The sequence below is a fragment of the Globicephala melas genome, chromosome 14, assembly GCF_963455315.2.
Source record: "Globicephala melas chromosome 14, mGloMel1.2, whole genome shotgun sequence".
Lineage (NCBI taxonomy): Eukaryota > Metazoa > Chordata > Mammalia > Artiodactyla > Delphinidae > Globicephala > Globicephala melas.
This window is the reverse complement of record NC_083327.1, coordinates 13675127-13692760: the sequence shown is the minus strand read 5'-3', so window position 1 is coordinate 13692760 and position 17634 is coordinate 13675127. Positions and strand designations below refer to the sequence as shown.

Here is a 17634-nt window from a genome sequence, read left to right as displayed (position 1 = left end):
TAACCTTGAAGGTTTTGATCAGGTATTTTGCAGGATGTCCCTCAATTTGGGTTTGTTTGGTAGCTCTTCCTCATGGTCAGACCACGGTTATAGGCTTTAGGAAAGAATATCACAGAGGTGAAGCGCCCTTCTCATTGCAACATATCAGGGGGGTACATGATATCCATGTGACATTACTCATGATGTTAACCTTGATCACTTGGTTAAGGTAATGTCTGACAGGGTCCTTTACTGTAAAGTTACTATTTTTCCCTTTCCATGCTTTATTCATAGAAGGCAAGTCACTAGGTCTAGCCCATAGTCACTCAATAAATACATTATTTATTTTGTTGCTCAAATTGTTCTAGCTTTGGCTATTGAGACTTCTTTCAGGTTGGATCTTATATCCCTTTGACATCCATCCATCCTTTTATTTTTTGAGCACTTCCTTACTTTCTGGTTCAAGATGCTATAGGCTCATGTCGTGGCTTCCCTGCCCAGCCCTAGAATCAGCCACTTCACTAAGAAGCTTACCATCTTTTCTTTGAGATTGCTATTTAGAACCAAGACCTGCGTGTTGAGACTGCTCATCACTACTCAAGTGTCATTCTGTGTAGGCCCTCTCAGTGGACAGAGTTTGATAATACATTTATGTGTACAAACTCACATATACACATACATCTACAATTGTTTCTGTATCTATCCATCTGCACATATTCCAAGCTAAACACGAGTTCACCTTGATGTTTCCAACTCTCATTAAGAACCACAGAGTTCATTCTAACCTTCCTTTCTTATCTGTAACTTCCCTCTACAATAGTGAGAAACCTGGCTCCCATCACCCACCAACCACTTACTATTTTTCAAGCCTACTATATATATAAAGCAGTTTCAGAACTGTTAACCAGCATCCCCTTGGAAAACAAATTTACTAACTGGAGGATAGTATTTACCTATCTTTCATCTTTATCCTTAGTTTCTAGTAAAATACAATTTTCCAGACTTACTTAGGATACTCCTCTCACCTCCCACCCCCATGTTCAGTGCAGTTATTTCACTCATTTGTAATAGAGTTAGGTTCATCTGTCACAGTCTGGATTTTGTTCTGGAACTAATCTTTTTTCGATGTCTTTTTTTTTTCCAATTTGCATACATTCATGTTCACTCTTTGTGATTTACAGTTTTATGGGTTTTGACAAATGTATTCACCACCCCAGAACCACAAAGAATAGTTCTTTCCCTTGAAAAGTTCCTCTGTGCATCTCCTTTATAGTCAACAACTTTGCCATCCAACAACCCCTGTCCACTGATTTATGTCCCTATAGTTTTCCCTTTTCCAGAATGTCACATGAATGGATCATAAAATATAAACCTTTTGGATCTGGCTCCTTTCACTTATAATATCTAAGATTTGCCCATGTTCTTCTGTCAATCAATAGCCTGTACCTCTTTACTGCTGAAAAATTTTCCAATGCATGGATGTAACAGTTATCCATTCCCCTGTTGAAGACATCTTGGTCGCTTCCAAGTTCTAAAGTTTTAGTTTTAGCAATTGATGAATAAAGCCGCTATAAACTGCTTGCACAAATTTATATGTGAACATAAGTCTTTGATTCTTTTGTGGGTTAATGGTTCCCATGGTAGTCTAACTTTATAAGGAACTGTAAGACTCTTTCGAAGTGGCTGTACCATTTTGCAATCTCATCAGAAATGAATGAAAATTTCTGTTGTTCTACATCTTTGCCCGCATTTGCTATCATCAATGATATTGGATTTCAGTCATTCTAATAGGTGCATAGTGCCATCTCATTGTGGTTTTAATTTGCATTTCTTTAATGACAATGTCGAGGATCTTCTCATGTGTTTACTTGCCATCTGTATACATTCTTTGGTGAAGTATATGTTCAGATATTTTGTGCTTTTTAATTGAGCTACTTGTTTTTTTATTATTGAATTGAGTTCTTTATATATTCTTGATGCAAGTCCTTTATCAGATATGTAATTTACAAATTATTTTCTCCCAGTCTGTAGAATGTCTTTTTTAAGACTTTATTTTTTTGGCGCAGTTTTAGGTTCACAGCAAAATTAAGTGGAAAGTACAGAGATTTCGCATACGCCCCCTGCCCCCCACATGCACAGCCTCCCCATTATCAACATCCTCACTAGAGTGGCGCATTGGTCACAACTGATGAACCTACACTGGCACATCATGATCACCCAAAGTCCATAGTTTACATTAGGGTTCACTCTTGGTGTTGTATATTCTGTGGGTTTGGACAAATGTATCATAATATGTATCCACCACTATTGCAGCAAACAGAGTATTTTCACCACCCTAAAAATTCTCTGTGCTCTGACTCTTTATTCCTCCCTCTCTCCCAAACCCTGATCTTTTGAATGTCTCTATAGTTTGCCTTTTGTAGACATGTCATATAGTTGAAACATTACCATATGTAGCCTTTTCAGATTGGCTTCTTTCACTCAGTAACATCCATTTAAATTTCTCCCATGTCTTTTCATGGCTTGATACCTCATTGCATTTTGGCACTGAAAAATACTCCATTGTCAGTTTATTTATCCAGTCAGCTTCAGAAGGACATCTTTGTTGCTTCCAAGTTTTGGTAACTGGATTGTCTTTTCATTTTCTTAACAATTTCTTTCACAAAGCAAAAGTTTTTAATTTTGATAAAGTTCAATTTACATTTTTGTTTTTTCATGGATTGTGCTTTTGGTAATGTAACTAAAAAGTCATTTTCAAACCCAAGGTCACATAGATTTTCTCCTTTACTTTCTTCTTCTTTATGTTTTACATTTAGGCCTATGATCCATTTTGAACACATTTTTGTGTAAGATGTGAAGTACTTGTTGAGGTTCACTTTTTGCATGTGGACATTCAACTGTTACGACACCATTTGTTGAAAAGACTCTCCTAACTCTACTGAGTTGCATTTATACCCCTAGTGTTTTCCTCTCTGAGGAGGAAAAAATTCTTAGAAGCAATTTCGTTTAGTTTATCCCAGTGACTCTTAAAGCAAATGTGTGTAGTTTAAAAGCAATATATGTAAGATAGTTACCTTGCTTATAAATGTAGTAACATATTTAATAAACATTGAAATTCCAAATATTATAGGGAATGAGGAAATAAAAATTGCCTCTTGGCAATCAGACTGAGAAGTTCTAAGCAGAATATAAACAGTTTTCAACAGGACACAGACAGAACCAAAGTTTCTAACAGAAACTAACTGAACTGCAACAGCAAAAGTGATTAACATTCTTTCTCTGCTTGATTGCTGCCTTTACAGAAGCCAACTCTATCCTAACTTTAATCCTCTGGGTTTCCTGTGAAAAAAATAGCCAATCACCAAACTGCCCCTTCTTCACTGATCCTTCCTTAGAACCACTCACAGCACAAGTCCAAAACCTATAAGAGGTCTCTCCTTACTCCCCCTTTTTGAAACACTCTTAAGGTCCTTTGAGATGCATTCTTGTTTGCTACATCATGCTAAATAAACCTAAATTTGTTTCGCTATAGACATATTCCTGATGTGTTTAGCTGGTGGAATCCCACACAAAGCATGAGATTTTTTTGTTTATCTATAGGGCAGTGGAACTCAACCAGAGGGTGTTTTGCTCCCCACAGGACATTTGCTATATCTGGAGATATACTTGATTGTCACAATGGGTTGGGAGAGTACATGGCTGTGATGCACTGATTAGACAAAGTGAACAAGTATCCTTGTTTACCAGGAACTGAGGAGATTCCTGAGACATAGGGCTTTCAGTTGTAAAACTGGGACAGTCCCAGGTAAACTGGGATAAGTTGGTCACCTTATAGGTAGTGGCCAGGAGTGCAGCTAAAATATTCTACAATGCTCAGGACAGCCCCTCCCAACGAAGAATTATCTAGTCCAAGATGTTAATAATAGTGCCGACATTGGGAAATCCTGCCATACTGGTGATAAACTAAAAAATATTAAAATATACAAACCTAGTCCATTAAGTTTTCCCAAGTAAGCTACTGATATTTTATATTTAAATACAAAAGACAGAGTTTTAAAATACAAAATGGTCAATATAAGAATAACTATTTAAATCTATGAAAGAAGCAAGGTAACATTCTAAATAGCCATAAAAAACCACATGTTATTATAGGAATAAACTTAAAAAGGGTAAACAAAAGAAAACCATAAAAGTTTACAGAAAAAAAGCTCGAATGGACTAGGAAAACTACTGTAAACTCAGCAATTCTCCTGAAATTAATATATAAACAATACAATATGAACAGATATTTTATGTATAGAATAAAATGTAGAATTTTCCATTGTCTGGATTTCCTGATAACGTCCCCATGGTGTCGTTTAACATGTCCCTTGCAGGAAACCTTTTCAGTAGAAGAGTAATGAGGGAAGAACTTGCCCTACAAATGTTTTACAAAGATGTAATAATTTAATGTGGTACTAACACAACAAGGTGACCAAAAGAACTACAATAATCTGAAATAAAGAATGTCTGAATACCACAAATATAATACCAGTAACATTTCAAAACAATAGGCACAACAAAACAATATGGAATCCTCATGTCTACATTCTGCCCCTACTCTCTCTGAGCAGCAACTATGTGGTTCAAGGTAAGCCCTGACAGGTCTAAACCATTCAGGATTACACATCTAACTTGCCACAGAATTACGTTAAAAAATGGGCAGAAATCAAATCTAATCTAATTAGTGTATAGCATTTCTCTGGCCACAAAGACAAGTTGAGGTTGTCCACTTAGAGTGAACTACAGGAATTTTTATTTTTACGTGGTTGCAGGAAATACGAACCATTGTCTTTCTCTTTATGGTACCGTATGTCATGAAAGCCTTGGGAGTGGGGCAGTCATTTTGGTATCATACAGAAAGCTGCAGGTAAAGCCAAGAGAACTACATCAAAATAGAGCCTTGACCATTGCATAAGTGAAAACCATAATACAACTTGACCATAAGGTCAAAAAAAGCAATACTTTTTATTTTTAAGGTCAGTTGAGTTACATTCTTGCACATGCAGTAAGGGAAAGATAGACTTCAATAAAAGATTTCGATATAGAAATACAGACTTCAATAAATGATTTCGGTAAGTACAGCAACTTACCCATTTAGGAGAAAACAAAACTCTTTTCCTTATACCAAAATAAATTCCAAATGTAGTAAATATTTAATGTACTACAAAGGGTCTCTAAAATTTCCAGGAAATATTAGTTAATGGTTTTATGGCCTCAGGCTTGGGAAGGACCCAATAAGCATTACATCAAAGTCAGAAAACATATTGAAAACATTAATGAATTTGACTAAATAAATCTTTAAAATTTTGAACGTTTAATACTGTAAACAAAGTTACATGGCAAATATGAAATTGGGAAAATTTTTGCACTATATGAGAGCTATTGATAATCTTAATTTTTAAAGTTCTCATAAATTAGTAAAGAAAAGATAAGAGAAAATCGGCAAAATATTATGAACTGGCAATTACATGAAAAAATTTTAACCTCAAATGTAAAAAAACCAAAGCATAAGAAATAACAACATTTTTTGGACTACTGAACTGGCAAAGTTAAGAAGAAAATAATGCCTACTGTGCCAAGGATATATTTCTAGTGAAGAATATATTTCTTCCTTGAGTGTAACTTTTCATAAGCCTTAGAAATATGCATAAGCCAGGAATTAATATCAAAAGAACATAATGAATAACATGTATAAATACCTAACAAGGATATTCATTTTGTCACTTTTTTTTTTTTTTTTTTTTTGCTGTACGCGGGCCTCTCACTGTTGTGGCCTCTCCCGTTGCGGAGCACAGGCTCCGGACGCGCAGGCTCAGCGGCCATGGCTCACGGGTCCAGCCGCTCCGCGGCACGTGGGATCCTCCCGGACCGGGGCACGAACCCACGTCCCCTGCATCGGCAGGCGGACTCTCAACCACTGCGCCACCAGGGAAGCCCTTGTCACCATTTTTAATAATGAAAAACTGAAGCCAACTCATATGATATGTTCCGTCTATTCCTACCACTCCCTATCTTTATTTGGGTGCACCCAGAAAGACTCTGAGACAAGGATTTGAGTACAAGCAGTTAATTTTTAAGATGATTCCAAGAAACACCACAGCGGAGTAGGAAGTGAAACAGAGAAGGAAAGAAAGCCGTTGAAGGGTGTGTTGTCAAGCAGTCGCTAGTGTGGGCAACTGAAACTTACTCCTGCAGAGAAACTCTGGGAGCTGGGGTAGAACACATGCCTTAGAGCTATCCTCCCCAAGGGTGAAGGAATCTGGAGTCTCTTTCCACTCACTACCCTCAGCTGTTAGTTGAAGGCTGCTGGAGCAGGGGGAGGGGCTGTTAATTTTCTGGTAGTGTTTTCGGGCCCACCTGTAGGTAGAGTGGCTTCCTGCAGCCAGGGAAAGCTGTCAGAGAATGCACAAGTGTTGGCAGACATAAGGCGGGCCTGCATGTGCACCAATGTGAAGAGCCAAGGGAAACAAATGTGGGGTATCAACAGCATCTGCTGCATCCTCTACCTGAAACTCAATCACCTGCTGCCAAGACAATAAAGCAGCAACATGCTACAGTGGTTAAAGAGCGTGGGCTCTGAGGTCAAAGTTCTTGACAGGCGTCTAAACTCTACCACTTCCTACCTGTGTGATCTTGGTCAAGCTACCTGCTAATAATCACTCTGGTCCCGAGAGTTCTCATCTGTAAAACAGCCACTGAGATACCAGTCTCATATAGCAGGAGTGAATATCAAATGAGATAACATTTGCAAAAAGTCTAGCAATAGTAAGCAGTTTTTTATTATCAATAATATCCAACCCCTCAGGATGGCACACAAGGCCTTCCTCCCTGCTCTGCCTACAGCTTTCTTCCTCAGTCTGATCTCTTAATTCCCCTCCATTTTCTCCAGGCACTCCTGGGTTCTAGCCATGCTGAACTGCATATAGTGCTTTGAACACATACACTTGCTGCATTCTAGGGTGGAACTGAAATGCTTTCCCTTCAGCCATTGTTTAAGACTTGATACAAGTGTCACTTCCACTATGAAATCTTTCTGGAATTCCTCAAGTAAAATGAACATTATTCCCTTTCTTACTCTGCTGTACTGTATCATGTACATACTTTCATCACAACACTACATATTAGTCTAGTCCTATAATGAGACTCCTTCAGCACAGTGCCTAAGTTTTACTCATTCTCTATTTCTGGTGTCTAGCAACATGCCTGAGGCATCCATTACACATTTATCAAAAAATACAATTATGAATAGGCAAACATTGGAGCTTACAGCCAATGGGGGGAACATACAAACCAGAAAACAAAATAATTACATGTTGTGTTAAATGCTATTTAAAAATGAAGTGATAGGGAATGTTTAATAAGTGTTTTATGGTTGAATGGTAAATACTGCTTAGAACTTTAAAACATTTTTCCATGAAAACAACACTAAAAATGAGGGTTATGCCTTCACATGTGAAACTATATATCACCATAAAACTATATGATCTACATGATTGTTGAACTAATAGTTTATTCATTTAGTGCTTCATTCATTTTTTCTTTTATTCATTTAAAAACCATTTTCTAAGTACACATTATGTGATGTGTATGAAACATAATCCATCAATACAAAGCAACCAAGAGATAAAATGGCCTGTGCTCTGGAGAGCTTCAGAATTTGGAGGAGAGACAAGGAGAACAACAATTATAATATAGAGTGATACGTTTTATTAAAGGTGGGGAATGGAGTGTGGTATGACAGGGACTAGTGCTACGTTAGGAAAAAACTGCTCAGGAGGTGAACTTGGGCTGGATTTTAAAGGAAAAAAATGGGAGTCAGTTAACGAGGGGAGAGAGGTGACAGGAAATGACAGAAAGTTAGGCTCCATCTATTAAGCAAAAGAATTTGGAATATGAGGGGCCCTTTAAGCAGGGGAGTGATGTTTATAAACCCAGATTTTAAGGTTAAAATGATTAAAGACTTTGTGAAGACACATTATAATTCATCCTGGAAAGTAATATAAATTAATTTTTGCATATCTCCTGAACAAATTATTTACATGACTGCTTTCCTCCATCAGCAGAGATAACTGGGAGATTAATGACCTTTGTATGTCTTGTCTTGAGCACTAAGTCTAAATGTAATTATAAATTGGATGTAGTGATTTATGTGGTTTTACATATTAGAAGTTACAGCCATGTGAGCTCAGTATACATTTTAAGTAAATAACTTAAGAATTAGTTATATTATTCAAACAGGCCTGTAGCACTGGCAGCAGCTTTTGTGAGAAAATATTTTTCTATATATTAATTCACTTTATTCACATAATTTATAATTAGCATTAGAATTCTTCTAAACTGTAAAATCATTTAGAGACATCTTTTCAAAATGTCTTTTTAAATAACTCTATGTTTATAAATGCAGTACAAATGTATTTTCTCCTTAAAATAAAGACTTGCTTTTTCAGGGTATGTCATTTCTAACAAAAGCACTTTTATGAATTCAATGTTGGGAGGGCATAAATCACAGCTCTGGCCTTTAGAGTCCTATGCTCTAAAATGAGTGAACTGAGACAATGACCCATGCTGTGCTTTCTCATTCTCTTTCATTCTAATTATCCGGAGCCTAGGCTAGTTGGAAGAAACATAGATTTTGGTTTCAGGAACACAGAAGTTCAAATACAGCCCTGGCTGAAGTTCAGAGCATTGCTTAACTTCCTTAAATCTGCAAAGTGGGGATATTAAAACCTGCCTAACAGGGCTGTTGTGCTGATTAAATAAGGCTGGTTCATTTTTTTCTTCTTTTCTTAGAAATAGGCTTAAAACAAGATTTATTTAGCTATGTGTCTCATGGACATCTCTGGTAAGTAGAAGTATTTCATATATGTGGCATCTACAATATACTGGCTTAATTTTCTTTTTAAGCTACAAAAGAAAAAATTTGGAGAGATTTTTTGAGTCTTTATAAAAAATGACAATGGGTGCAATTCCACACCCCCTCGCGGGCCCCACGTTATTGTTTGCATAAAAATACTGAAGTATCACTTCATGCAAAGCTTTACCGGGGGAAGACCTTCAAGATGACGGAAGAGTAAGACGTGAAGATCACCTTCCTCCCCACAAATACATCAGAAATACACCTACATGTGGAGCAACTCCTACAGAACACCTACTGAATGATGGCAGAAGACCTCAGACTTCCCAAAAGGGTCTTGGTGCTCCGGTGGGGAGTCAGCCTATGTCTCTGAGGTGGAGAGCCGAGTTCAGGACACTGGTGCACCAGAGACCTCCCGGCTCCACGTAATATCAAAGGACAAAAACTCTCCTAGAGATCTCCATCTCAAAGCTAGGACCCAGCTCCACTCAACAACCAGCAAGCTACAGTGCTGGACACCCTATGCCAAACAACTAGCAAGACAGGAACACAACCCCACCCATTAACAGAGAAGCTGCCTAAAATCATAATAAGGTCACAGACACCCCAAAGCACACCACTGGACGAAGTCCTGCCAACCAGAAAGACAAGATCCAGCCTCATCTACCAGAACACCAGCACCAGTGCCCTCCACGAGGAAGCCTACACAACGTACTGAACCAACCTTAGCCACTGGGAGCAGACACCAAAAACAATGGGAACTACGAACTTGAAGCCTGAGAAAAGGAGACTCCAAACACAGTAAATTAAGTAAAATAAGAAGACAGAGAAACACACAGCAGATGAAGGAGCAAGATAAAAACCCACCACACCTAACAAATGAAGAGGAAATAGGCAGTCTACATGAAAAAGAATTCAGACTAATGATAGTAAAGATGATCCAAAATCTTGTAAACAGAATGGAGAATACAAGAAGCATTTAACAAGGACCTAGAAGAACTAAAGAGCAAACAAACAATGATGAACAACACAACGAAAGAAATTAAAAATTCTCTAGAAGGAATCAATAGCAGAATAACTGAGGCAGAAGAACGGATAAGTGACCTGGAAGATAAAAGAGTGGAAATAACTACTGCAGAGCTGAATAAAGAGAAAACAATGAAAAGAACTGAGGACAGTCTTAGAGACCTACGGGACAACATTAAATGCACCAATATTGGAATTACAGGGGTCCCAGAAAAAGAACAGAAAAAGAAAGGGACTAAGAAAATATTTGAAGAGATCATAGTTGAAAACTTCCCTAATATGGGAAAGGAAATAGTCAATCAAGTCCAGGAAACACAGAGAGTCCCATACAGGATAAATCCAAGGAGAAACACACCAAGACACATATTAATCAAACTATCAAAAATTAAATACAAAGAAAAACTAATAAAAGCAGCAAGGGAAAAACAACAAATAACATACAAGGGAATACCCATAAGGTTAACAGCTGATCTTTCAGCAGAAACTCTGCAAGCTAGATGGGAGTGGCAGGACATATTTAAAGTGATGAAGGACAAAAACCTACAAGCAAAATTACTCTATCCAGCAAGGATCTCATTCAGATTCAATGGAGAAATTAAAACCTTTACAGACAAGCAAAAGCTAAGAGAATTCAACACTACCAAACCAGCTTTACAACAAATGCTAAAGGAACTTCTCTAGACAGGAAACACAAGAGGGGGAAAAGACCTACAAAATCAACCCAAAACAATTAAGAAAATGGTAATAGGAACATACATATCGATAACTACCTTAAATGTAAAGGGATTAAACGCTCCAACCAAAAGACATAGACTGACTGAATGGATACAAAAACAAGACCCGTATATATGCTGTCTACAAGAGACCCACTTCAGACCTAGGGACACATACAGAAAGTGAGAGGATGGAAAAAGATATTCCATGCAAATGGAAATCAAAAGAAAGCTAGAGTAGCAATTCTCATCTCAGACAAAATAGACTTTAAAATAATGATTATTACAAGAGACAAAGAAGGACACTACATAATGATCAAGGGGATCAATCCAAAAAGATATAACAATTTTAAATATGTATGCACCCAACATAGGAGGACCTCAATACATAAGGCAAATGCTAACAGCCACAAAAGGGGAAATCGGCAGTAACACAGTCATAGTAGGGGACTTTAATACCCCACTTTCACCAAAGGACAGATCATCCAAAATGAAAATAAATAAGGAAACACAAACTTTACATGATACATTAAACAAGATGGAATTGATATTTATAGGACATTCCATCCAAAAACAACAGAATAAAACTTTTTCTCAAGTGCTCATGGAACATTCTCCAGGATAGATCATATCTTGGGTCACAAATCAAGCCCTGGTAAATTTAAGAAAATTGAAATCATATCAACTATCTTTTCCAACCACGATGCTATGAGACTAGATATCAATTACAGGAAAAAATCTGTAAAGAATACAAACACATGGAGGCTAAACAATACACTACTAAATAACCAAGAGATCACTGAGGAAACCAAAAAATACCTAGAAACAAATGACAATGAAAACACGATGACCAAAAACCTATGGGATGCAACAAAAGCAGTTCTAAGAGAGAAGTTTATAGCAATACAATCCTACCTCAAGAAACAAGAAACATCTCAAATAAACAACCTAACCTTACATCTACAGCAATTAGAGAGAGAAGAACAAAAAACCCCCCAGAGTTAGCAGAAGGAAAGAAATCATAAAGGTCATATCAGAAATAAATGAAAAAGAAACAATAGCAAAGATCAATAAAACTAAAAGCTGGTTCTTTGACAAGATAAAATTGATAAACCATTAGCCAGACTCATCAAGAAAAAAAGGGAGAAGACTGAAATCAACAGATTTAGAAATGAAAAAGGAGAAGTAACAACTGACACTGCAGAAATACAAAGGATCATGAGAGATTACTACAAGCAACTACATAACAATAAAATGGACAACTTGGAAGAAATGGACAAATTCTTAGAAAAGCACAACCTTCCAAGACTGAACCAGGAAGAAATACAAAATATAAACAGACCAATCACAAGCACTGAAATTGAAACTGTGACTAAAAATCTTCCAACAAACAAAAGCCCAGGACCAGATGGCTTCACAGGCAAATTCTTTCAAACATTTAGAGAAGAGCTAACACCTATCCTCAAACTCTTCCAAAATATAGCAGAGGGAGGAACACTCTCAAACTCACCCTATGAGGCCACCATCACGCTGACACCAAAACCAGACAAAGATGTTACGAAGAAAGAAAACTACAGGCCAATATCACTAATGAACCCATATGCAAACATCCTCAACAAAATACTAGCAAACAGGATCCAACACCACATTAAAAGGATCATACACCATGATCACATTGGGTTTATCCTAGGAATGCAAGGATTCTTCAATATACGCAAATCAATCATTCTGATAAACCATATTAACAAACTGAAGGAGAAAAACCATATGATCATCTCAATAGATGCAGAAAAAGATTTCTACAAAATTCAACACCAATTTATTATAAGAACCCTCCAGAAAGTAGGCATAGAGGGAACTTACCTCAATATAATAAAGGCCATATATGACAAACCCACAGCCAACATCATTCTCAATGGTGAAAAACAGAAACCATTTCCTCTAAGATCAGGAACAAGACAAGGTTGCCCACTCTCACGACTCTTATTCAACATAGTTTTGGAAGTTTTAGCCACAGCAATCAGAGAAGAAAAAGAAATAAAAGGAAACCAAATCGGAAAAGAAAAAGTAAACTTGTCACTGTTTGCAGATGACATAGAGAATCCTAAAGACGCTACCAGGAAACTACTAGAGCTAATCAATGAATTTGGTAAAGTGGCAGGCTACAAAATTAATGCACAGAAATCTCTTGCATTCCTATACACTAATGATGAAAAATCTGAAAGAGAAATTAAGGAAACACTCCCATTTACCATCGCAACAAAAAGAATAAAATACCTAGGAATAAACCTACCTAAGGAGACAAAAGACCTGTATGCAGAAAACTATGAGACACTGATGAAAGAAATTAAAGATGATACAAACAGATGGAGAGATATACCATGTTCTTGGATTGGAAGAATCAACATTGTGAAAATGACTATACTACCCACAGCAATCTAGAGATTCAATGCAATCCCTATCAAACTACTAATGGCATTGTTCACAGAACTAGAACAAAAAATTTCACAATTTGTATGGAAACACAAGAGACCCCAAACAGCCAAAGTAATTTTGAGAAAGAAAAATGGAGCTGGAGGAATCAGGCTCCCTGACTTCAGACTCTACTACAAAGCTACAATAATCAAGAGAGTATGGTACTGGAACAAAAACAGAAATATGGATCAATGGAACAGGATAGAAAGCCCAGAGATAAACCCATGCACATATGGTCACCTTATTTTTGACAAAGGAGGCAAGAATATACAATGGAGAAAAGACAGCCTCTTCAATAAGTGGTGTTGGGAAAACTGGACAGCTACACGTAAAAGAATGAAATTAGAACACGCCCTAACACCATACACAAAAATAAACTCAAAATGGATTAAAGACCTAAATGTAAGGCCAGACACCATCAAACTCTTAGAGGAAAACATAGGCAGAACACTCTATGACATAAATGACAGCAAGATCCTTTCTGACCCACCTCCTAGAAAAATTGAAATAAAAACAAAAATAAACAAATGGGACCTAATGAAACTCCAAAGCTTTTGCACAGCAAAGGAAACCATAAACAAGACGAAAATACAACCCTCACAATGGGAGAAAATATTTGCAAATGAAGCAACTGACAAAGGATTAATTTCCAAAACATACAAGCAACTCATGCAGCTCAATATCAAAAAAAGAAACAACCCAATCCAAAAATGGGCAGAAGACCTAAATAGACATTTGTCCAAAGAAGATGCACAGATTGCCAACAAACACATGAAAGAATGCTCAACATCATTAATCATGAGAGAAATGAAAATCAAAACTACAATGAGATATCTTCTCACACCTGTCAGAATGGCCATCATCAAAAAAATCTACAAACAATAAATGCTGCAGAGGGTGTGGAGAAAAGGGAACCCTCTTGCACTGTTGGTGGGAATGTAAATTGATACAGCCACTATGGAGAACAGTATGGAGGTTCCTTAAAAAACTAAAAATAGAACTACCATATGACCCAGCAATCTCACTACTGGGCATATACCCTGAGAAAACCATAATTCAAAAAGAGTCATGTACCACAATGTTCATTGCAGCTCTATTTACGATAGCTAGGACATGGAAGCAACCTAAGTGTCCATCGACAGATGAATAGATAAAGAAGATGTGGCACATATATACAATGGAATATTACTCAGCCATAAAATGAAACGAAATTGAGTCATTTGTAGTGAGGTGGATGGACCTAGAGTCTGTCATACAGAGTGAAGTAAGTCAGAAAGAGAAAAACAAATACCGTATGCTAATACATATATATGGAATCTTAAAAAAAAAAAAAAAAGGTTCTGAAGAACCTAGGGGCTTGACAGGAATAAAGACGCAGACGTAGAGAATGGACTTGAGGACACGGGGAGGGGGAAGGGTAAGCTGGGACGAAGTGAGAGAGTGGCATGGACATATATACACTACCAAATGTAAAATAGATAGCTAGTGGGAAGCATCTGCATAGCACAGGGAGATCAGCTAGGTGCTTTGTGACCCCCTAGACGTGCGGGATAGGGAGGGTGGGAGGGAGCCGCAAGAGGGAGGAGATATGGGTATATATTTATATGTATAGCTGATTCACTTTGTTATAAAGCAGAAACTAACACCATTGTAAAGCAATTATACTCCAATAAAGATGGTTAAAAAAAAAAAAAAGCTTTACCAGGTTGGAGGAAGCCCTGTTTTTCACTTGCTAATTTCGTGGTGCAGAATAAAACAAATGATTTGGTGTCTAGCACACTACTTAGGCAAACATTTACATCTAATATTTCATGTTTAACAATTCGTCATTTCAACGTTAAAAACAAAATTATTGCAGCAAATATCGCCAAATAAAACCCCATTCAATTTGAATTCTTTTATTTTACAAGTCTCTGCAGCTGATAATTACTTTCATCAAGAAGGATGGGCCAAAGATTCACTCTGCCAGGTCCTCGAGCCTTCTAATGCCACCGATGACACCAAAGTCCCAGACGCTCCCCACCCCCCAACCCCCGCCGCCGGGTTTTCTTGGGCAGGCTAGAAGCTCCTCGCCCGCGGAGCTCTCACCTGCACGCCCTGCTGCTGGAGGGTCTGCGTGATGTAGTCCAGGCGGCGGCAAACGCTCTTCTTGGCCTCGGCTGCCGCCTCCTTGGTGCTGCTCATCTGCACGACCACCTGCGCCCGGTCGGGGGTCGCAGACACCTCCGCAGTGCCGCTTACATGCACCTCGCGGGTGGCAGTCTGGGTCTGCGCTGAGGAGAGAGGGCGGCGGAGGCCGGGCAGCGTCTCTCCGCCCGAGAGCAGATAGTTCTCCCGGCCCCGGTCAGCCCAGGGAACCAGTTCCACGAATACCCGGGACTGAGGGGCTTGTTGCACCGACATAGTGAGGGCAGCTGGGTTTCCATAGCAACTCAGAGCCTACGGCGGCCGCACGGGCCCAAGCGCGTCAGGGCTTGCTCCTGCGCGGCGCAAAGAATGCCGGGATGAGCTTGGAGGTCCAGGAGCTCGTGGCGCGAGGTACTTAAATCCTTGCGGAGCGTCTTAACGCGTCTCCTTTACAAGTTGTTGGCTGAGCGGGTCGCTCTGGTTTTTAACTTGTTTACCTTACGGCCTTTATAAACCGTAGCGAGGTTTCTCCGCGGCTTCCTCTCAGTGAGCTCCCATTTCCACGCGCTCCGTCGGCCTCGGCCGGCCACGTACCTTGCCTGCCTCGGAAGTTTCCTGATAGGCCCCGCGGCGCTTTTATGTTTCTCTAATGCCAGTCTGCGATTGTCACAGCTTTGTCTTTCCTTTTGTCCGACTTTACCATTTTACTTGGGCACAGCTTTTTGGACCGCGCAGCACCTCGGATCGCCAGAGATTTGTGTTGGAATGAACAGCTCTTTACTAGTTTGATCTTGGAAGTTTATGATACCTCGAATCTCAGTTTCATCGTCTATAAAGCTGTGTTGATAATACATTCACATTTGCAGTGTGGTTATAAAGTGTTTGCCATATGGAAAGCAGAAAATAATGGATAGTAGTAATAGCTAAAGCTTTGGCATGCTTTTCAAGTCTCTTGAATTTTCTCTAAAATTCCTGGAATGGTTCTGGCCTTGAATAAGGACAGGCGAAACTCAAGCGGTAGCAAAGCACATACAACATGGACATTACAGGGCCTGTACTACTTAGTTCTTGTCAATACCCTTTGCTTGGCACAACAGAATCCTTAACCCAGTGACCTGCATTAAGTAGGTTTTCTTCTTACCAATAAGTAATGATGTACAAAAATAGCCCTCCTATACCATGAGGAAAAAATTTTTTTTTAGATAACTAATTTAAAAAAAAAGGACAACTATTCTCTTGAAAGGAGCCTGAACAAGCCAACTGACAATCTTCAGGTAGTTTCCTCTCTATCATTTTTCTTTTATTTCTAATTAGTATAATTCAATTAAATCAGATGGTACCCCCCCACCTTCATTTGGCTCATTACTGGGTGAAGTAGTTTTGTATATATTTATTTTGATGTTTAGCTAAAAACAATTATATGTTAGTATTTTAATTTAAAAACTTTCCCACCATAATTTTTTAAGTAATTTGGGTCACCCAAAATAATGTTTCTTGAATTTCGTAGAAAATTCTTTTTCTTTAATGATAAATGTGGAAAAATGTAATCTCCAAAATGAACTATTGAATGAATGAATGTCATAAGTAAGAAGCAATAGGAGTTTTAAGTGCATATAAATATTTAGGGTATGATAAAAGTAGGTTTTAAATAAATGGGAAAATGAGTAAGTGGTACAGGGATAATTGGTTGGCTATGTGAAAAAAGAATTGATCTGGATCTTACATCAGGCACTAAAAAAAAATTCAGATGACAAAAAAATAGTAAGAGAACATGGGTGAATATATATATAATTCTGGGAATGAGAAGAACTTTCTAGGCATGATTTCAAATGCAGCAACTGTAAGAAAAGGTCTGAAAAATTTGACTACACTGAAACAACTTCAGTATGTGAAACAAAACAAAAAGATGAGGGGGCAAATAAATTGGGGAAAATGTTTGTGTAAAAAGCGAATAGTCAATGTTTAGTGAGCTCTTACCAGAATAAAATGAAAGAAAACTGCATAATGAACACAGAGGCAAACCGCTGGTTAGTCAGGGCTGCCATATAAAATACCATGGAGTGGATGGCTTAACAGAAATTTGCTTTCTCTGGAGGCTAGAAATCCAAGATGAAGGTGTTGACAGGTTTAGTGTCTCCTGAGGCCTCTCTCCTTGGTTTGCAGACAGCCTTCTTACTGTGTCCTCACATGCCTTTCCTATGTGTGCAAGCATCCCTGCTATTTCTTTATCTTCTTATAAGAATACCAGTTCTGTTGCATTAGAGCTCTACCCTAATGACTTTATTGAACCTTAATCTCCTCTTTAAAGACCCTGTCTCTAAATATAATCATATTGGGGGTTAGCACCTCAACGTATGAATTTGGGTGGTGGTGGGGACACAATTCAGTCTAAAACACAAGCTAGTAATGCAGAAACAC

At 38.2% G+C, this 17634-nt stretch overlaps 1 protein-coding gene across 1 annotated transcript in view; it reads right to left on the bottom strand.

The window, feature by feature from the left end:
* Positions 1-15556, bottom strand: part of IRAK1BP1 (interleukin 1 receptor associated kinase 1 binding protein 1) — a 40293-nt gene extending 24737 nt beyond the window's left edge. Inside the window, exon 1 of the mRNA XM_030859342.2 lies at positions 15178-15556. Within this exon, the coding sequence (XP_030715202.1) occupies positions 15178-15492 (315 nt within the window). The 5' untranslated portion in view covers positions 15493-15556. The remainder of the gene's footprint in view (positions 1-15177) is intronic.
* Positions 15557-17634: the final 2078 nt, after the last annotated feature.